Source organism: Pogona vitticeps, chromosome 6 (assembly GCF_051106095.1).
Source record: "Pogona vitticeps strain Pit_001003342236 chromosome 6, PviZW2.1, whole genome shotgun sequence".
NCBI classification, from domain to species: domain Eukaryota; kingdom Metazoa; phylum Chordata; class Lepidosauria; order Squamata; family Agamidae; genus Pogona; species Pogona vitticeps.
Genome location: NC_135788.1, coordinates 28,838,313 through 28,861,520, shown reverse-complemented (window position 1 = coordinate 28,861,520; position 23,208 = coordinate 28,838,313). Strand labels below are relative to the sequence as shown.

The window sequence follows — 23,208 nt, the reverse complement described above, 5'->3', positions numbered from 1 at the left end:
TGTCAAGTGAGGCACCACTGTATTTAGCTCTAAGCATGTAGTTGACACACAGAAAACTATTTTCTCTAAAAAAGAATAGCTCACCCATCTTTCTCAGACTTTATCTATGTTATTCCCATGGTTATCTCCTGGCCACTCTTAGTCCATCTGCATCTTTCCACTTATTTGCAAAAAGCAGGTGGCTGTGGTTCTTTGGAGATGTTCTCTGTGAGATAATCTCAGTGAGATGATCTCGTCCTTTTGGAGATGTTCTGTAAACCTGATGAAAATCTCTATTTTTATGCACTCTGTGTTTCTTAAACAAAACAGTGATAACGCTGAGCTTTGGTTTTCCTGTGGATAAGCAATGTCAGCTTCTCCAGACAGCTATGGGTTGACTCAGCTTCCTGCTAAGATAGCTTGTTGCTGGAAAAAATGATTCCTTGGAGTACTTCCTTAATACCATATTGTGGACAGTATAATACATTTTGAATGCCAGCTTCGTGCATTTTACATTTAAAGCACCTCTTTAAGACATATTTTTAAAGGACTTTTATTTTTTTACAGCAATGAACCCCATTCAAATTATATTCTTCCTGCCACATATTTCTACTAAAAATCCATAATTGATACTATATTATAAGTGTTAAGGATTTCATACTTTATAGAATCAGCAAGAAGTATCTGAGGACACAGTCAGATAGACCTGTCAGATAGGCCTGTCTCTCAGTTCCCCAAAGATATGTTGGCTTCCTTCTTACCAACCTTCTTGAGAACCCAGAGCGGCTACTCCACCTAGGATCTCAGGAATGTGTAGGGCGATGGCAGATGGCCTGCCATGGACACGAGTGCTGGCCTCCTCACAGTCTCAGTGAGAGTACATGAAAATATTTTACTTTCTTGGCAGTGAAAAGAGAATTTTCTGGGGTTTCTCATGCTCATGCACATGAATGAGACAGTCCAGGATTTACATCCCTAGCACAAAATTAATACCAGATTAGAAAGGGCATGAGAGCATGGTTCTGTCCAGCTCCACTTGCATACCTCTCTTACGAAGCCTCCCAATAGGCAGTGGTGTGACAGTAAACGGCACTGGTAATGTGATGCTGTGGGCAGCCTGGCACGGAGAAACTCAAGGGGAAAGTGTTGTAGAAACTGCCATAAATGACTCTAGGCACTAGTTTAGGGTCAGAGGCATATGTGGGAAACAAACACAGCAGCTGCGCTTACCTGAATATGGCACTTGTCTTCAGAGCACTGAAATATAATACAAAGAATTATTTTTTACAGACTGAAACAAAAACAGGTCAGGAACAACACAAGTGGGGTCTGCGATTTCACTCCCCATCCCATAATTTAAGGCTGGGATCCTACAGCACCCTCCCACTGGTTTTCCTGCTGGCAGTGGGGTGGACATGTCTTAGTCGTGCATGTTGGCAGTCTTGTGTTCCTTGTTTAGTCATAGTTTATCCTAGTTTAGTTGGAAATTGAGTGAAAATAGAGGTGGAAGAAGCCAGAAATCAGTAGCAGAAGGAGGCTGCTCTTGTCAGTTTGCAGACATAATTAGAACAAACTTGTGTCTTGCTTTTATAATTACAGACTGCTATGTTTACATTTTCAACTTTTTTTAAATCACACTGAGCTTGTGTGACTGCCGAAGTGCCAACATGAATCAGAAAATTAGCAGAATGATTCATCTTCCATGGCAGCTCTGATTCTAGCTGCCCTGTATAATTGAGCCTTTATTGTGAATCATGTCGGTTGAAATAAACATGTCAGTACTTTAGACTGAGGCAAATTTTCTTTTTGTTCTGTCAGCGAGAGCATTTTTTCTTTTCCACATTTTCTTCCACCACCTCAGTTCCTTGATTATAGAACCCTACAGCCGTATAGCAAAATCAATCAAATCTTATTCCATGTTAGTAATAGAAACAGGTGCTGCACCATGGAAACCAATGTTAATCTCTAATCAGAAACAGGATTGAGTTTTATATAGATATAGTTTAGCAAAGGAGGCTCAAGCACACTTTTAAGAAATTCAGGACACAGTATGAATTATAGATGCAGTATTCTGAGCCTCTCCACAGATTCTGACTATGTTCTAAAGGCTCTGCTAAGTTCTTCCGAGCATCGTTTCTCCAAAGCCACTGGTACTCTCAAGAAGACTTGAAAATGGGTGACATTTGGTGATCTTGTAAGACGTGCTCTGACAGAGTTGACTGAAGCAAAATCTAGTACTCTGTGGTGCATATTTTGTTCTCCCTTGACACAAGCCACTCCACAGCATTTCATGCCTGACCTACAAAAAGCCTTGCTATTTTGGTCAAGAACCTCTCTGGAGCAGAGGCTGGCAACTCCGCCAGAGTCTGTTCCTCTGCTTATCGCTTATGTAAGCATGCAAAAGAGAGCTGGGCAAGAAGGTCATTTAGCTTCAATTAAAATACCCCCTCCCCCAACAAGTACACAGTTGTCTTGGAAAAGGAGCACACATCTGCTTGCTTCTCGTCTTGAGCATCAAGAGGTTTAATATTTATTTCTGGAAACCTGGGTGGCAGAAGGTAGCAGCTGTGTTGGACATCCTAGTCCTTTTCAGAGCATGTTGCATGAAAAGTGGTGATTTGCTTGGAAAATATATTGTGTCCAGAACAAGGGCAAAAAGGAGAGGACAAAACAGCAAGCATGGCTTGGGCAAAGACAAAACAACAACATTTCAGTGTGTTTATTATAATTGCATTGAACAGGGGGTTGGACTTGATGGCTTTATAGGCCCCTTCCAACGCACTTATTCTATGATTCTATGATTCTAATCTCCATAAGTTCATTTTTTGATAAATGTGGATGTTCTCACACAACTCCAGAAGTGACGGAACATTTTAAATATACAGTATATTCCAGTTTGCTAGGTAAACAATGACAACAACAAATTAAGTCAATCCTGACTTAAAAGCAATCCTCCCAGGGTTTTCTACATATAAAGTATTCAGTCTTTTCTGTCAGCAGTGTACTGAGACTGTGCACATTCCCCAGCACCACAGAGATGAATGGGCATGTTATCCCAGAACTCACCCATGCTTCAGATGGTGTCACTGGGTCCCTCTCCCAGCAACTACCCTAGAGATTTAATGCCTTTCTCTGTACCAGGTGCTCCAACCTACAGAGTTCCTCCTGCTCGTTAAAGAATATGTGCATTTTTTTTTACAAATTGGATTAGCCTGTTACATGTTATTTCATGTAATCCATTGTTACAGTAGCGATCTTGGGGAGAGGATGTATATTGTACTAATTTACTTTCTTTTTTCGAACCCTGCCAAGTAAGAACATCATACAATAACCACAAAATTGTGAATGCCTCTTACATAGAATAGTGGTACGAATGCACATTTACTAGCAACTTTTATAATCCAGAGTAGCATATTACAAGAAATTTCAAATAAACTACTATGAACTCTACAGAAGGAGCCTCCCCAAAGAGTGGAAATGCATTGTGAGTACAACTCTGGCATCCTCTGGGCAATGGGGATGCAGCTGGCCAATCCTTCACTTCCTGAAGCATTGCCTTGAAATTGTGCAATGTTCCATAAAAGAAGAATGTGAAGGTCCAACTAGGGAATGGATAAACTAGTAACTATAGAAATTCTGGTAAAATTTCTTAAATTGTTTTTGTTATCCTCCTTTTTAACACAATTGTATAAGTGGATGTAAAAGTACTCTCTGGAATTTTACCTTTCCCCCACCCATAGCCATTCTCCTTATTCCCCCCCCCCATTTCAAATCCTATTCCCATAGAAAACAAATAAAATAATAATAAAAGGATAAAAGACACTGTGCAATGTTCCGATATGAATAAAGCAAGCAACTAAACTATTACAAAACTCTGAAAAATAAAAACTGCAAAACATCTTCTGGATAGCTCAGTGGTTCTGCCTGTGGCTGTGGAGCCAGTGGTTGGGGGTTCGGTTCCCCACTGTGCTTCCTTGATAGGAGCTGGGCTTGACGATCTATAGGGTCTCTTCCAGCTCTGCAGTTCTAAGGTGTTGGTGTTGGTGATGATGATGATGATAGTGGGATCTGTAGCTGTAGGTTGTATTCGTATAGTGTTCTGCTGCTTGACAGATTGTTTCATCTAACTAGTGCTTTTTTTTTAATCTTTGGTTTTTTACTCCTGAAAGGTCACACTGGAGTAAATCTCTTAGTATTTAAGGTGCTACAACATTTTGTTCAAGTTCAGGTTTATTGTATTAGCTAAAAGCCATCACAATTGTTTAAAATACAAACATTTTGTCCACTGTTGTTGTTTTTCTCCCATCTTTTTTTATTTTCTCCACATAGGAAAACAGACTAACACAGCCACCTCTATGAGGGCCCATGCAAATCACCCCATCTTCATCTTGAACAGGGGTTGTTACATGGTGGCTTAGTTCTAATAATATTTTGCAAACATTATCTGTGAGATACTGGAGCCATTTTTGTTGCTGCTGTTGTCGTTGTTTCATTCATGGGACAGTGCTGTCTACTTGATTTGGGTGCAATAGGAATGATGTTTGTATAACTTCAGTAGCTACCTGAGATCACATAGGCAGGCTCTTTAAGCTAGTTTCTAATCAGCCATATACTTCCAGACATAACTTCTTATAGTGCTGTGTTAAAGAAATATAGGTAAGAGTTGCCAGTTGGCTCTTCATACAGAATTGGGGGTCTTAATTTTCTGGAACTACTTCATGGTCTTGGATTCCCAGATGATCTCAGAAACACAATAGACTTCTGGCAGTCTTAATTCACATTTCTGAGTGTTATAATCCAGTTCTGTTTATAAATCAAGGTTGGGCTACATTGCATAAAACAAGTTTTCCAAGGGAAGTATAGACCTTTTATTCTTTGGAGAGGGAGAGTGTGAGAAACATGAGCCATCCACAGAGAATACATATTCAAATATGTTGATCAACACACGAGTAACACTAATTTATAGAGTTAAATGTTACGACTTTTAAACCTCAAACACCAATAAAATAAATTTCCAGAATCTAATATTTAACTAATTTTTAAACTGAATATTTCAAGTTCTATCTGAATCATATTTCTGAAAAACGAACACAATTTCAGCTCTAATTATGGGTGATCTGCAACATATAGATTGATTCCTACAATGCCATGTTCATGCTTAAACATTTCTCGAAAGTCAGTGTTTCAATAAAAGGAAACAATGGACACATAATGGTATTGTTTGGGACCATAAGAAAGAGTGACAAATAGATAATGAAGAAAAGGATTTATGCATGACAAAGATCTGACAGAATGCCTCATTACGAAGGCATCAACCCTTCCAATGAAATTAATTTACTGTAAGCTAGAGATATTATTCTTTTAGAGATGATATAATTTGGCAGTGTATGACCAGGGCATGTTTAAGTATTTATTGTTGATTTTTAAAGGCACAAAAATGACACTAATTTGCATACAGAGCAGCAGGCTCTGTATTTAATTATCCCCACAATAATAATTTATCAGCTTCCCCACAATAATAATTTATCAGCCTCTTTTGGCATGGTTCAAGATACGCTATCAGCTCTAATTACATCAAGGTTTTTTATCTACAAAATTTGAAGTGTTGTTTATTTCATACCACTCTTTTGGGAAAAAGTTAAACAAGGGAAAGAGTGTTAATTGATACAAACCCACATTGAATTTGATTATACTGGCAACCATATACTTGTGCTTTTTAGAAACCATTTCACAATTATTTGTGTTTAATCCAGAATAATTACATTTGTTTACCCTCACTGCTAATGTCTGTAATCTATTGTATGTGAGTGGACGTGATTAATTATTAGTGTGGTGTTCTGCAATAAGTGGCTAATTTCAGGCCCCAGATGTCATTTGTACCACACAAAGAAAGCGGTCAGGGTTTGGATGAAAAAAGACAGAACTTAAATTGCATTAGGATGTGTGTTAAGGAAAATATTATGATGAGAATGTGGACTAATATGTATCCACATGAGGAATGTGACCGGTACACACAATATTTTTATTCATTGTACAAGTTTCAGCATAATGAGACAGCTCATCAAGACTTTCCCCGCATCACTGAGACTCTCCAGCTTTCAATGAAGACCCATGTCTCATTTCCCCTGCTTCGTCGGTGTCATTGTTTGCCCATTTTTCTTTTCTTAAGCTGCCAAATTTGCACAGCTTAATGGCTTTCTGGCAAATTCTCCACAGGAAATATGCCATTCTGCACAGGAATGGTAACAGTTCTGTGCCACTTGCTGTTTCTTGTACTCTTTCCATATGAATCCCATGTAGGACAGTGACATCTGTCCTACATGGGATTCTCAATGTAGAAATTTTGTAATAATTTTATGCAACTGGGCAAAAGGACTATAAACCTTCTGAGAAACCCCACAAAATTTCTTGGGGGGGGGAACCTCTCACAGAGAAATCTCACTGCCAGGAGGAAAAAAGGATTCCTCCTACTCCTTAGTTGCTCTCTGCAAACAAGAGGCTGGGAGAGTCACATCCCCAACCCACACTCCATTTTCCCTTACAGAAGGTTCTGCTCTATCTCCCACGAGAAAATCCTTCATATCCAACACTCTCTTTGTCACCAAGGTGATTTTTGGAAGACCTCCGGGACTAACTGCAGGAACCCAGTTTTTGTGAATTCAGCTACGTACTCTGATACACAGCAGCAGAGTGCCTACCTCTATGTTTATTATTTTTCTTTATTAAAATAGATGTGTCATCAAGTCAATTCTGATTGATGGCAACCCTTTTTCAGAATTTTTCAGGTAGAGAATACTCAGAGTGGTCTGCCATTCCCTTCTTTGTCCTGGGACTGGGCAGCCTGCCCAAGGCCACACAGGCTGGCTGTACTCACAGGAGGCACAGGGAGGAATTGCGCTCCCAACATCTGGCCCCATAGCCAGACACCTAAACCACTGAGCTCTCCAGCCCTCTAATTCAGTTTATATCCGAGAAACACAGGGTGTGATTCAGATATTAAAACAACCAATTGACTAATTTTAAACAGTTTAAACAAGACCATCTTAAGCAGTTTAAGATCCATCAGCTCTAGCCAGCATTGACAGGCACAAAGAATGAGTGGAGTTACAGTCCAGGAACATCTGCCCACTCTGAGTTAAACCATTTAAATAAACCATTCAAAGTTATTTAAAGCAGTACAGACATATGCAGAAATGCATATCATCATCATCATCATCATCATCATCATCATCATCATCATCATCATCATCATCATCATCATCATCACTATTATTATTATTATTATTATTATTATTATTATTATTATTATTATTATTATTATTATTATTATTATTATTATTATTATTGCTATACAATGTTGCTGCATGGTTGCATTGTATTTTGGATTATTTAAATGAACTAATTGGATTGTGATGGTAGATACTTCTTGTAACCACAATTGGTGAACATGATGTTCCTCCAGGTATTTCTGTACATTCGCTCCCACCTCCTTTACCATTGGTTCTTCTGGTTAGAGCTGGTGCGAAATGCAGTAGGACAATCTCTAGAGGACTATATGTTTCCCACCTCTGCTCTATGACAACTGTTCTGTTAGTAGCAGTAACTGTGTGTTGACTGGTGAAAGTATTTCTGAATTAAGATCATATGGCGGAAGTAACAGCGTTTTTCTTGTTGTAGCCCTTGGAATTCCTCATGGTCCTCTTTATACCACACCATTACAGATTATGCCTTGGAGGCAAAACTGTATTTATCAGATATAAATGTAGAAACAGCAGAGACAGTACATGACTCTCCATTCATATTTGTCTGTAAAGAGTCCTTTGTGGGCCACTAAACAGCCTTGCACATTTATTGCATAGTTTTCTTGGTTAGACTCCTATAGCGTTACATTTATAGCTGTCATTTTACCATTTAACTGTGCACATGTTGTATCTTTGGCCACATGAAATCTGTAACACCACACCATCAAAAATAACGAATCTCTAGCTAATTAACTGAATTTAGTGATGATAGTGAAATAGTATTTGCTGTTCCCTTGCAACTTTGAGGCTCAAAGCTAGGACTTGAAATTTGAAGTCCTCATCTACAAATGAATAACATGTTGTCAAGGAATCAGGACCATAAATTTGCTAGGATGTTCAGTACCACTAGTTTACTGGTAGTAGGGAGAAAATAAAATATCCACTTCATGTTGCAGAGTTTTGAATTTTAGAATCTCTATGCTGCACAGCAGAAAAGCAGAATTAGTTTCAAGTTCCCCAGAGTAGTCCAACTTTTTTTCTCATCAACTGGCACTTACTGTCTCAATAACTCACTCTGAAGCATTAATTGGGGAAAGAATAAAAAGTTTCATTACACACGGTTGAGTAGATAAGAGCAAACTAACAAGCATGGCTGCAGCAACACGCCTCAACAGACTCACTTTTTCAACAAACTGACTGACCCCAGATAAAGGAGAGAGGTAAAGCATTTAGTAGAGAGGCATGACTACCTTCGAATTCAGAGGCAAGGAAGGAACTATTGGTTAATGCAGTTAATGACTGGCAGTCACCCAGCCCAGAAATGTCCCTCCCAGCCACACCTGCTAGGGGCAGCATGCAAGGCTGAAAAATTTCAACACTTATATCTTTCATCTTAAAGCTCCTAGTTTGATTATTTTTCTTCTTTTTTGCCACTTCTTTTCAGAGTGCAATTCCCTGCAAAGTTTGAGGATCTTGTTGAATTCACTGGGGCTTCTTCTGAGTTAAAAGAGGCTTAAGATGAGGCTGCAAAACTGTTGACCAAAAACATGAAGTAATTTATGCACTCAGAGATTCTTTTGAGATATTTTACATGGGGCAGGCATAGGCAAAATCCACCCCACCCCCAAAAAGAAGCATATTGTCTTCGACTAAGTTTGTCAGGAGCTGTATGCTAACAGTGGGCAGGGCTAGATGTCCCCTTCACAATGTCTCTATCACTCCGCTTCTAAAATGTCTCTTTCTCCCATATGTTCATCTCTTCACTCAAAAGAGAGAAACCCTACACTCACACGCTCACCTTCAGTTTGCCACAATTGCCATTCATGAGCAAACATCACATATCAGACACAAAAAAGTGTCTTATGTCACCTTAAAAGAATGATAGTTAAACCCCTATTGCTGGTTTGACACAAATGGTGTTAGGCCTTGCTGACAAATAGCTGTAAATTACAGTGTTGATGTAGATATTTGATTCGCACTGGTTTGTGCAAGTTAGCTCCAGCCATGTAATATCTACACTAACTCGGTAACTTGCAGTCATTTGTTGCCCCTGCTCTGGCCAAGGAACAAGGATGGCCCAGCATATTTTGCTGCCTGAGGCAGAGCAACAAACAATGGTACTGCTTCCCTCCAATTCAAGGTACCGAGTACCCAAAGCAACCACAATATTTTGGTATCTGAGGCAGAAAATTTCTCAAACCACTTTTCCCCTGTTTCATAATTTAAAGAAAGATAGAAAAATGTGATTAGATTAAATCATCGACAATTTTCTGTCCATTCATGCCACTCCGAATCTGCAGTCTGAGGCATATGCCTCACTCTTTCTTACAGCAAGGCTAGGCTCAATGTGGAAGAAGACCCTGGTGGAGCTGCTATAACTGCCATAGACTGCATGACGTGGAACCACAGATTCCCCGTTTCAGATTTAGCTCACAGAATTTGTTAGTCAGAAACAGCTTTACTTTTTGGCATTGTGAATTGTAACTCTCAGGTAAAAATAGACACCCTCCACAAAAGGCTAACTCAGCTCCATCTGTAGAATCTACAGCTTGGTGTTTCTGTTTTAAAATGCATTATTTGGCTTTGTTCCATTATAATTCCTTTATGTTTTTATTGTTGGAGAGAACATATTTTGTCTTTTGTTGAAGTTTAATGTCATGTTCAACATATAAAATATTTCCTGATATACATATTTTCCTGCTTTCCTGTGGAGGAAATACACCTCTCAAGGGGAGTTTTTACTTCTTTTGAGATTTTAAAAAATGTGCACAAACACAAGTATAGTATATTTAGAATTAAGGAAGGAATTGATTCAAATCCCATTATTTATGGGGTTAGCAAACAAATGGCACTTAAATTATATAGAATAATGGTGTGTAATAATGGATGAAATTATTCCTTCCTTCTTAAAATGTCTTGCATTGTATTTATGTGCCACATTGTTCACGTCAATTGCTGCTCTGAATTATCTGTGATTTGTGCAGTATTTTGTGATTCTTAAAATGTGGAAACAAATCCATGGTGTCCAGGCTCCCAACAGCTGATATATTATCCCTAAACATAGTGCCTAGCATGCAAAGTCAAATGTGGGCAATTCTGTTAAGCTGCTTCATTGTCTGACTAACAAAAGACATAGCAACCAATTATGGTGTGTATTTTTCTGCTTTCCTACTTCCAGCAATTACTTGTCGAAAACAAGATGGCGGACAAGCTGACATTGGTGAATGCCTTAAGCATGCAGGCTCATTACCACCCTTAACACAACCCTGCCAGATCCCTTGCCAAGACGACTGTCAATTAACCAACTGGTCAAAGTTCTCTTCTTGCAATGGGGATTGTGGAGCAGTAAGATCAAGAAAACGCATTCTGATTGGTAAGAACTGGAAAATGCCAAGAGAAAGAGTGGTATTAGCATTGCAACTGTGGTTGTTAATGGTTATCAGTGATGACATTACTCTAGAGACAGACTATCATAAACATCATAAATGACATTGATTCAGAGAGTCTACTCTGATTAGATCTGGATTTGCCTCACATAAGTTGGTAAAATCCCTATGGTGACTGACAGGGAAATATTAAATACATTTACTCAAAAGTAAGTCTTACCAGGTTGTCTGAGACCCAGTAATAGGTAAATATGTATAGGACTGAGCTCTCAGATGGGGAAACTATTGCTACACACGTTGAATAAAGTTTTCAGCCAGAAATCTCTAGATACAAATGGGTCAGAAAAACTTGTTTTGTCTTTTGAACTGCTTGTATCACCCATGTTTGTGGATTTTGGTAAATGGCCCATATGGAAGGGTAGACATTTACACTCTGGAAGAATTATAAACCTGTACTGCTCCAAGTGCTGCATATATTCCAGGTAATCAAAGATATAATAAATGATATATAATATCCTGAGAACCTCTTCTTAGTCCACCTGGTTAGAAATGTATATTATCAGGATTCGCATTTAACCTCTGCTTCATCATTTCTCAGCCCAAATGGTTATACCATTGGGGGGGGCATCCTTTTAATGTCAAAGTCACTCTCTGGAAATACTCCAGTGACCTAGGAGGAATTAAGGTCTTACATGGGCATTTATTTGCTATGCATTTGTTATGACCAGCCTTAGAGAGAATTTATGTCCCATCTGCTGTATATATTTAGATGATAGCTACAAACGATGCTTGCAGTCTGGTAGGCACTCATTACAGAAGGGTTGGATATGCGTGACAGTGGATGGCAAAGCTATTTTTCATGGCAGTCATGATATTTTAATGTACATATTTGTATGGAACTTCATAACTTTTGTTGTTGTTTAGTCATTAAGTCATGTCTGACTCTTCATGATCCCATGAACCAGAGCACGCCAGGCCCTCCTGTCTTCCACTGCCTCCCAGAGTTGGGTCAAATTCATGTTGGTAGCTTCGATGACACTGTCCAGCCATCTCCTCCTCTGTCGTCCCCTTCTCCTCTTGCCTTCACACTTTCCTAACATTAGGGTCTTTTCCAGGGAGTCATGAGATGGCCAAAGTATTAGAGCCTCAGCTTCAGGATCTGTCCTTCCAGTGAGCACTCAGGGTTGATTTCATTCAGAATGGATACGTTTGAACTCCTTACAGTCCAGGGGACTCTCAACTTCATAACTACTGTACTACAATCAATGAACGAGAGATTTTATGTATTCTGATAGGCTGAAAACTTTAGAAATATGGGCCAGATTCCTACTGGTTACGAATGCCAACGTACGTGTGGTGAGCCTCCCCATGGGCCAAGTGCCAACCAAAGTGATTGTTACATAATGAGGGATACAAGCAGTGACTTCTTGATTAGTGGCAATTTGCTGCAGCAGTTTACCCCATTGCACTTATGCCAGCATAACTAACCACTAGGATTGTGCCAGTGATTACATACCTTGATCTACGATCCTGGGAACTGCTTGGCTGCTTCCATCTGAAATAAGTCAATATGATTTTTGCAGCCTGTGTGCAAAACCTTTGAAGAAGGCCTTGGCTTTCAACCAGTATGTAGTCCTCCTTTTTTTGTTTTTGTTACCGGATGGATTTGTTTCAGTAGGATAGACACGTTAACAATTTCATAATTGGACACAGGACTTATATGCATATTCATTGTCTTGGGAATAGACCGACAACTTAAAAAAAAATTCTATCCAGGAAAAGGCAGACGTAAACTAAATTAAAGGGCTAAATGTGAAATATGAAATACCTGCCTAATGCAGAATTCTGTACAGCTCAAAACTTCACTTTTTCTAACCCAAATTGAAGCTGGTCCAAGAAAAGCTGTGTTATCATTTCCCTTGGACCTCTTCCTTTCTGGGCACAGTAATAAATCATGAGTATTTGGGAGAGCCACTAGTCTACCCAAAACAAAGAGTTACCCAGGCTATGCTGACCATCGCTGTCCAATACTGGTAAACGTTTTAATGACCTGCTATCTTTCTGAGATGCATCTTATAACATCTCATAAAAATTGTATATTTCCAAACAAAGGAAAATGTTGCAGCATCCATTTATGCTACTATGGGAAAGGCAACAGGGTAGATAACGATTTCAAATTTAGATTTATTTAGGTGATAATGTTTTCAAATAATGAGACTTTTTAAAGAGTTTGTTTTGCTTTTTTGGGGGGGAGTTGGCCAAACCTATTTAAATGAGGAACACAAGATAGGGAACAATAGACTCTGACGGCAGCTGTATATTTTGTTGCTAGTATGGGAGCCTCAATGATTTTATGTGAGACATAAAATACAGGCAAAAGGGCACACAGTTGCAGACAGGAAAAAAGGAAATTTTATTTATTTATTTATTTATTTATTTATTTATTTATTTATTTATTAAATTTATACCCTGCCCCTCTAGACCATGTCTACTCGAAATTGAATACCCCAGTGGTTACAACAGGAAGAAATATACCTGTGCCAGTTCAATGTAAGTGTAGGTGAACAGTCCATTCCTGGGAATTTTCCAAGGAATAGAGAGGCTTTGGATTTCATGGATACAAAGTCATTCTACCCCATCAAGCTGCTAGAACACTCTGTTTCAGGACGTCTCAACATCACTTGATGGTACAGGTACTCTTGCAGAGTGTTCTGTAGGTCTACCAGGACCTCCACATTTGTAGAGTGCCTCTGTACTTTATGTGCCCACACATAAGAATAGGGCTTGAAATGCTTGTTTGGCACCTAACGTTATGATTGTGATCCACAGCTGGTACAAAATTATCAGCGGGAAACTTGGATTTATAGAACTTGGAGACAGGCACCCATCAGTCAGGGCGAGTGCTGATGTCTCATAGGCTTGAAAGTCCAGATTCTAAAAGCCAATTGTGTGCCTAGTCTTCTCTTCTCTTTAGGGTGAGAACTTCTGGTACCAAGCACAAAGGAGTGAATCGGCTTTGTCATTTGAGTTAGGGCAACAGCAACCACTGTCAGCATATTGCTGGACATAGGAACAAAAGCAGTTGGGCAGATACAGTATCATGCATGAAGCTTGAGAGTGGCCGCATATTCTCTAAGGCAGCTTACTGTTGCGTTAGGACAATGCATAATTAACAACATTGGGTTTTATTTTGTTTGCGGTGAATGGGCTTTGGCCAGACTGTTTTTGTTTAATTTGCTTAGAAGTTGTAAAAATTACTATTCTAGCTGGAAGTGGTGGTTTGTGAAGGTTCCTTGTCTTTGAGATGGATATGCAGACTTCTGGAAAAGATTGGGCTTTGCCCATTAAATTTAACACCTGGTCTATTGCATCCATGTTTGAAAGCTCGGTGCTTCTGTGAATACGTTCTTGAATTGTTTCGGCTGGGTCTGTATAGAAATTTGATGAAATATATTTTCTGCCCTCAGGTCAGATGACAAAAAACTCCACCCACTATCTGAACCTCTTTCTATTCACTTCCAGGGAAAAGTAAGAAGAGGGAGAAATGCAAAAACCCACAGCTGTATCCGCTGATAGAGACCCAGTTCTGTCCATGTGACAAGTATAACGCCCAGCCTGTGGGGAATTGGTCCGACTGTATTTTACCTGAGGGCAAAGTGGACATTTTGCTTGGAATGAAAGTGCAAGGAGACATCAAGGAATGCGGCCAAGGCTACCGCTACCAAGCCATGGCTTGCTACGACCAGAACAGTCGGCTCGTTGAAACATCACGATGCAACAGTCATGGTATTTACATTTTCCCCCTTTTTTTACTCAATGGGAATCATTAATTTTTGTGTGTTGTGGAGCTGTATGAAAAGAACTGGGAGGGAGTCCCTGCTAGGATCTGTGCTTTGAAAAATATTGTGCTGCCTCAAAAAGGAGGCTCAAAGCCAATGCATTTTGAAGAAATTCTCACTCAAACCCAGGGCAGCACCGTATCTTTCTAAACATTATTTGTACAGATAGTAGGCTTCTGTATATGTATGTGTGCCCAAAAATATACACATATATATTTCAGGATCATGATTTAGTTATAATTGGGATCAACCAAATTGGTTAGTTGTAACTGCAGAGTCTAGTAAAAATAGTACACTAGTAATACTAATAGTAGTACTCAGACTTGCTTCTTCCCTTAGGCAAAGTGAGGTGCTTGTCACGGCTGGTAGATGCTGGTGGGCAATAGGGGTGTGTTGGACGACAGAGCTGTGTGCTGTGGTGCCTTAGCCTTTAAGCTAGCCCATTGCTGTCTGTTCTGGTGGAGGATCCTCTCCCATCACCAATGCTTAAGAGAAGTTCAACTGCAAATCCAACTGGTTTATGCTCATGGAATGAGAACAGGTGTTATGTTGTTATTGACTCTGGCAGCAAACTATCTTGGACTTGCCCTGATGGCAGTAGAATAAAACAAGAGGATGAGAACATGAAAAAATTAGTTATTTAAGGATGGTTTAAGGATGTATTATTTGTTTAAGAATACATGTGTGGTGCTTTTTTATTTGGCAAAAGGCTTATCTCAGGATCAGAAGTATGTGAGATCCTAGTCAAAATCCTGTTGGGTGGGTTCTGCCTCAGCAACAAAAATGACTTCATTGCTAATTAAAATGTCCTTTCTAAATTGCAGGGCATGTACAACTTCGTCAAATTGCTTGTGAACTGTATACACCGTGACATTGAAAAGGGAAGGCAATTTGCTGGTGATGTTGATGTCATTCTTGTTGCACAGGTAGAACTGTGCAACAGGATTTTGGCCATTATTATGTAATTTGCTGATGAACAACAGCATGGAGGGTGATGGATACTATGTGCAAAAATGTTATGAGTACCATATTATGGCAGATGTATGGTGTTTGTTAGCTGAAAGCAGACAGGGCCCCAGTGTCATCTTTTCTCCCCTCTCAAGCTCCTTACATTGAAAAAGATCAAGTGATACCATGTTGTGGCAGATCTTCCTGTTCCATTTCATACTCTCTGACAATTAGAAATGACGAAACTTGCAGCATGATACTTTCAGATTTGAAACCCATTCTCTAGATGCCACATCTGAACATGAGATGCGTTCACAGCTTGCCTGTATTTGATATTTTAATATCCCAGTTGAGGTATTCATAATAATAAATAGATGCTATCAAATCAATCCTGATTTATAGTGATCCTTTCCAGGATTTTCCGGATAGAGAATTTACAGAAGTAGTTTGTCATTCCCTTCTGGTACTGTGCCCAAGGGCACCTAGGCTGGCTCATCTCACAGGAGGCACAGAGGGGAACTCCCAACCTTTGGCTTCACAGCCAGATAACTAAACCACTAAGCTCTCCAGCCAACAACTGAATTAAATAAATAAAGGTGCCCTTTTTTCTCAGATAAGTAAAAAGAGCACTTTGGTTTTTCCATTTTTAATGGATTACGACACTGGGTGTCTTGGTGGTCTTATTTGCAACTTTTATTGAGAGGGAACCATTTTTTAAAAAGATCTCCAGTAAATTTTGCAAACAAAACTCAGGAAGGGAAGAAACAAGTACAAAGCCATATCTACTGATACTTCTGCCCTGTGAGCAAAGCCCTGGTAGAGATACCGTAGATGGGACAGCACATCTGAGCCTAGAACCTCCAATCCTCTTTGCCTCTAGGAATGAACCCCAACTAAGGCTTCTGGCTTTCATATTTTGCCCTGTTAGGAGATATTGGGTCTCCATTTTAAAACAGTTATGGCTTCTATGCATAATAGGTTAACTGTGTTTCTTACTATTCCCAATAAGAAACCATTGCTGAGTTGTTGCCATGATACTCCGAACCATTTCCACACATTTCTGTGATCATTCTTGTAATATTTTAATTAGAGCTATAAGGCCTAAACAGATTTCGGGTATGAAGGAATTTGTCTGCAACTTATAAAAAGTTGAGCAACCTTAGTCCAAAGGGAACAATATGAGACCTTGAGTCCAACAGACCAAAAGAGGCCCAATGCCAATCACTAGGGTTTTGAAGGCTTGTTCTTTGTGTGAACAGCCAAGAAATTGATGGGAAACCAGGATTGTCTATTCCATGTCATCAAGAGCAGACAGCACGGGCAGTGGCCTGATGGAATTACTGTGTTTTGTAATGTCACAAGAAACATCTTATTATATCAGAGTGTGTCCACGTTGTTTGTCAGAAGAGCAGAATGCAAGATAGGAGAACTTAATCTCTGTAATTTATGGTTTGTTACTCAGACTCTGAAGTGAAGAAGTCATAATTCTGAGTCGCAAATGACTGAGTATGACATGGTGTTATGGACTTGTCACTGCCCTTGCTCTGACGTTATCTCTTATGCTAAGAAATGTGGCTCCAACATGTGACAGAACTGGCCCTGTGCATCTTTGGGAGGCACAGTTGTCTTTGTCAAGAAGTAGGATGTGGGAGACGAGTATTAATGTGGCAGGATAATGGTTTTTACATTTATTTTATCATAGACCAACCTTCCAGATGTTTTGACCTACAGTGTAAGTCATACTCGCAGTCATTGACCATGAATGTCAAATATACAGTTCGATATATCTGGAAAGTACTGTGTTGAGGAAAGTTACCACAGGTTATTATGGTGCCCAATAGCATGGATTTTTTTTTTAAAAAAAGTACAGTAATTAGTTACAGTTCTCAGCCCTCAGCTAGTTGTTAGTTACCATGAGAGATTTTACCTTTATTGTACCCCAAATAGCTAACAATTTAACAATCAGATATTGAAAACTTAGTATGTGGAAAAGTTAGCCTAAGCAGTGATGCTAACTTTTGTTCATTTTGTACAAAGGCAATGGTAAACCGCTTCTGAATATATCTTCTTAAAAACCCTATGACGAGACATTCAAACCTAGGTAGTTTTGTTTCATTATTGAGAATTCAATTTGTAAAGCAATCAAGTGTGGTCATGTATTAAAAACAACAACAACAACAGTTGATAGCTGTATGTAGGTAATCCTGAGATTCAGGACATACTTTGTTTCTATTAAAGTGATCTGTTTTCAGGTCGTATTACCTAAGGGTGCAATCAGAGGGGGTTTTGTGGAGTGGGATGGTACAAAGTAAATAAAGTAGCTTGGGATTTGGTGCAGATGCAATAAATGTCAAGATAACCTTTTGTTTATATGTAATAGTGTTTGGGCATGCAACTGACCACAAAATATTTAGAGTACTTTCTGTATAATACTTGGTAATTAAAATATCCCAATTTGTTAAAAATATAGGCCATTTATTTTGCTCAGTGCACATTTTCAACTTCGGTAGTCATTGAGACTGTCAAGAATGACTGGTTTAATATAATAATTGGTTTGAGATACCACCAGAGCCATTTCCCAAAAGCAAATGATGGCAGAACCTCTTTTATCACTGCAATTCATGGCCATGTTGTATAACAGGGCCTTTGAGGATTATGACCATCTTCTCTTGTGACTCCTGTTGGTCGGCACTCTGATGCAACAGAGATTGAACATTTTTATATAGGTCATAATGCACTCCTTATTTCATGTTGGTTTATTTTTTTAAGACCTCAGGCACAGCCAACCAGTCCAGGATCACTTGTCTGCTGCCTTGTTAGTGTGAGATTATTTTCCCCTTTAGCATTAATTAAATGAGATACATTGATTTGTGCTGACTCTACAAAGCTCTGTGTGGTTATAAGGCTTAGGCAGGGAGATTAGTGGGGAATGTCTGCACATTGGTGAGCATTTTCAGCACAGCTGTTGAGAAGATCCACATGAAGTACTGAATTTCTTATTTAATTGCTGGTGTCCCTGATAATAAATTCTCAAATACTGTAAAGGAGTCTATGTGGTTGGAGTCATCACTTTATTGTTTGCTGTATATACTTTTATCCTTTTAAAAAGTCTTTTTATGTACTCTACCCTGTATGTAGAAGGCTTTTTATATACTCTACCCCATAGCTACGTGATGGGAAAGCAAAGTAGAATGGAAATTCAGAACAGCTTTTTTGGTTCCATTTTCATATTACTACCGTTGATGTATTTAACTTCTCTCCTTCATTTTGTTTATCATTTACTGCTACGAGTATTTAACAGACTATTAATAAATACTAGCCTGACAACAATGTGCTTACATATTAAGATTCTCAGCATTATTATCTTTAAACAATTAGATAATTATTGTTAATAATTAACATTGCTTGAACCACTATTGTGAAACCATTCTGTGTCTTCGTGACCCACAAAGCTATTCAATGACCCATTTTACTGAAATCAATTTAACTACGTCCTGAGAAATGGCACTATTTATATGAGACATCACATTTAGCATCCTGTTTTAAATGACATGCCCCCAGAAGGCGCCGGAATCTGCCACAGCTGTAGCTGCTGCTGCAGTTTTAAAAGAAAATAACTAAAATTGTTAAGTTTATTATTGTTTGCATTAAAATCTGTATTGGACCTTCTTAAAGAGCTCAGCGGTGTGAGGCCAGTGAGGAACCAAAAGCTGGTGAGTGGAGGAGAGGGATTATGTTGCGAGACCATGTTGGACATCATCACTCCTTTCACATTTACACTGATTGCTATGATCCTGCCCATATTCCTTGGCAAGCAACTAAAAGTCACATGTTGCCTAATAGTTAATTTTGGGGTGAGGTACCTAGATTTACTTTCTTGTTTTTACTTTTTATCAAAGTAATGGCATTTCCAGAAAAATGTGTGTAAGATCTAGTTGATAGAGTCAATTATATTGTGTCATCTTTTATAGTGAAGGAGGTATTCCAGCAGTGTGCTTGGTAATGTTGATAAGAGCTTTCAGCAACAGTTTAGTAAAGAGAAACTGTATTTACTCATATGGGTCTAGAGATGATTCATTATCTGAACATGTGATATTCAAGTAAAATGTTGCTGACATTCTAACTAGTGTCACTACTTCTAATCTCACAATGAGTCATGACCCATGAGGTATCCATTAGTATGAAAAACTAAGGTAGCCTTTTTTTTTTTCAGTAAAGAAAAAACAAACTGCTGATACAGAAGATCAATGGCTGTGTGCCACTGAAGCCTTAGAGGCTAATCCTGAAAACAAGATAAAACACATGCTGTTGTTCAATTCATCATTCCATGGGCACTTCTGACATAGTCATGAATACAAATATTGTCAGCTAGATTGTAAATACCTTTGAAAGTCAAGGAAAATTCAAAAAGCGGTGTCCTTCATGAAAACCTACAAGATCAATTCCATGCAGTTACTCTTACATTTAGTAAAAACAAAAAAAGACATTCAATATTCTGTAATTTCAAGCTTCTGTTTTTAAGTATGTGATGTCATAATTCTAAGTTTCTGTTTCTACAAATGTAAAAATGTGGATGTTGATGTCACCCATTATTTCAGAAAGAGTTACATCCTCTAGCTTCATCAGTTTTGTCAGATTGTATATGAATAACCAGAAGGATTTTTGTTTTACTGAGGAAATAATATCTCTTCTAAAATTCTTATTTGTTTGATTTCATTACTTATTTATTTAAAATGCTTGGATAATGGTTGCTCTGTTTTGACTTGGATCTAATTTATAAAAAAAAGTTGACTCAAGAATATGGGAAATCAAATGATTTCCTCCAGATTTTGATATTATTAGCTGATTATGGTTAAGTAATCAATATGTAAAGAACTTCACAGTAAGTTTTGTGGGAGAGACACTGTGTTTGGGATGCTTTCTTTTTCAGAACTTATAAGTATGCCAGGATACCAGAGTGGTCATTCTAAGAAACAGCTAGCCAGCTGTATTTCATATTTATCCTCATTCATATATGTCGAACATATGTGCAAAGGTCTATTCTTTATAAGAAAAAACATGCAGATCTGTTTGACATATATGAATAGGTGTAACAGCCCATTTTAGATTATGTGTGCTCTCTCCTTTGACTCAGTTCCCCATTTCTTTTATATCTATTCTACCACTATTTGATATTTTCTTTTGTTATTGTACTCTGTTTTATGATTGGGATACTCTCAAGAGTGTAATTATGCTGTACATTTTTCCCCTCCCCTCCTGGGGATGACAAATCTACCATGCATCTGTTTTTCCCACCTATATATTTCTTTTCCTCTTTTGTCTGAGTCTTCGTTGCTGCTTGTCCCTCTGTGTATCTGTCATTTTTCTTCCTCTGCTTCTTTGCATCCATTTGTGTGAGCCTAGAGTGTTATTAAACCGAAATACAGAGGGACATTTGGCCTAAATGTGTGCAACATGATGGATGCTTTCCTCAAGTGTTGAGAGCGTTGGGGTCAAAAGGTCAGAGTTCAGAGTATTTTCCATTGCAATTAAGACTTAAGCAATTTCGCAGGCGTCCAGCTTCATCATGAGTCACAGTTGCATGACACTGTACAAACATTTAAGAAAGCTTTGTTTATGAATTGGAAGCTTTTGGATAGGAGTTTTATGGATATTTCTACATTGCAATACTGTGGCTTACTCAGGACTCAAGTCTTCATGCCCCCAATGAGACTTACTGACAGGGGCGTGTATAGGATTTTAGCCCTAGAGTTTCTTACAGTTTACAATTCTAACAAGGCTCAATTATTTTTATACAGGAACATCCAAAATCACTCTATTGCTTGGAGAGGGCCTGGTATTTCTCCTAGGGACACAGAACAAAACCTGCGCTTAGGAGCTATCCCCTAATCTCCTAAAAGTATAGAAAGCCATGCATCTTGTCGAAGAGCGAATGCAAGACTACTGTTTCCTATTGCAATTTGTTTGTTTGTTTGTTTATTTGTTTGTTTGTTTGTTTATTTATTTGATTTATACCCTGCCCATCTGTCCTAAAAGACCACTCTAGGCGGCTTCCAGTGAATATAAACTATAAAATAATACAAAGCACGCTTTTTTTTTACAATTACAAATGATAGATTTTTTGCTGTTAGTATTAGAGATTTTTTTCAACTGTATGAATGTGGTTGGTATAGTATTTAATAACAAAAGTCAATGTTTAATATAAGCCACTGTCCCATGAAATGTTTTATTTAATTTACTAAAAACCATGTCGTACCATTAAATCAGCTACATAACCTAAAACCTATAAAATACAAAACTATATTGTATCATATCGCATCATATTTGGTTGATACCTGTTTTCTTTCTGTGAACACATTTGCTTGGAAATACACGCCAATTAGGTCAGAGTATTTATTCTTAGACATTATGTTTGGTTATGTAGCCCAAATTAGAACATGCCTATTAGTTCATGATACCTCATCCTCCTTCTTTATGTCAAAAAACATAATCCCAAGTTCTCTGTTTATGGATGTCGCCTCTTTTGCAGTGCTAGCTGAAGACACTGTGCTGCCTGAGGCAAAGAACGAGCTGGATTTCCTCCCTCGAAGCCGATACAAATACTGGCTGTAGTTCCAGTTGACCAGACTAGCACTGGTCATTGGTTAGCATCCCCCGCCACATTGGAATGCACCACACCACATTTAGGGGATTGGAACAGAATAGCCAAGGAACTATTCTCTCCCCCTCCCCCCGGCATGTGTTCCCTGAGGAAGCTTCCTCACTTTGCTTGATTGTACAGCCAACGTTATTTTTTTTTCCTTTGAGAAAGCAGTAAGGATGTTATTTCTATTAGTATTAGTCAGGGAAACTGAGCTGCCCAGTCAGAAAGCAGAGAGGCAGGGATATGAGAGGGCAATCCAGCTCCCAGCTCCTTAGACAAGCACGAAGTGGGGATAAGAGTCCTATCTTATCCAAATGGGAAAGCAATTTGAAGTGAAGAGGGAAAAATATATCCCTATGAGATGTGAAGGTAGGGCGGTTTTGAAGGAGGGGCTAGTCTGAAGAGACACAAGCCAGCAGCTAGCTGAGGGGAAGCCATGGAGGACGTATTCTGACAGAACCAATAGGAAGTGATCCCAGGAGGGTTCCCCACTGCAGGAGAAGTGCTGGTGCTTTGATCCTCTGCAAGGTGAGATGACTACATTAGTACAGAGATCTGATACTGGAATAGTGCCACATGAGCAGGCATTCCTGCAGCAGATCTGTAAATTTCTGAGCAAACAAGCAAAATAGAAAGTGGCTGGGAAAGAGACATCTCTTTCATCTAGAGCCTGGGACCATTACTGAAGCTGAGTGGTAGGAGACAGAGAATGCATAAAAGTGAATATTGCATCATGTAACACAGTTAATGATGGAATTTATTGCTATAAGGGATGGACATTAACTTGTACATCTTACAGCGTTTCATGGAAGATGAAACAATTAATGATCAATGTATTCTTGAATGTATTTTACAGCTGGGCTCTGATAGTTGTTGTATGTTTTGTGGGCTGTTTGGCCATGTTCTGGAGGTTTTTCTTCCTAACATTTTGCCAATCTCTGTTGACCGATAACAAAAAAACACTCTGATCACCATAATCACCCAATCTCCTGAAAAGGACAAAAAGCTGATCCCACAGCTACAGATACTCAACTATCCAACACACTACCCCAGAACACAGACAGAGTTCTAACTCCTGTCCTCTGAAGATGCTGGCCACAGAGACTAGTGAAACGTTAGGAAGAAAAACCTCCAGAACACTGCCAAAGAGTCCGAAAAACGTACAATAACCA

The 23,208-nt window shown here is 38.8% G+C and overlaps 1 protein-coding gene across 8 annotated transcripts in view; it reads left to right on the top strand.

Moving 5' to 3' along the window:
* THSD7A (thrombospondin type 1 domain containing 7A) overlaps positions 1 to 23,208 on the top strand; it is a 349,546-nt gene that overhangs the window by 278,607 nt on the left and 47,731 nt on the right. For all 8 annotated transcript variants that reach the window (XM_078377154.1, XM_073003242.2, XM_073003240.2 and 5 more), the window contains 2 exons: positions 10,399 to 10,593; positions 14,129 to 14,392. In XM_078377154.1, coding sequence (XP_078233280.1) covers positions 10,399 to 10,593; positions 14,129 to 14,392 — 459 coding nt within the window. The remainder of the gene's footprint in view (positions 1 to 10,398; positions 10,594 to 14,128; positions 14,393 to 23,208) is intronic.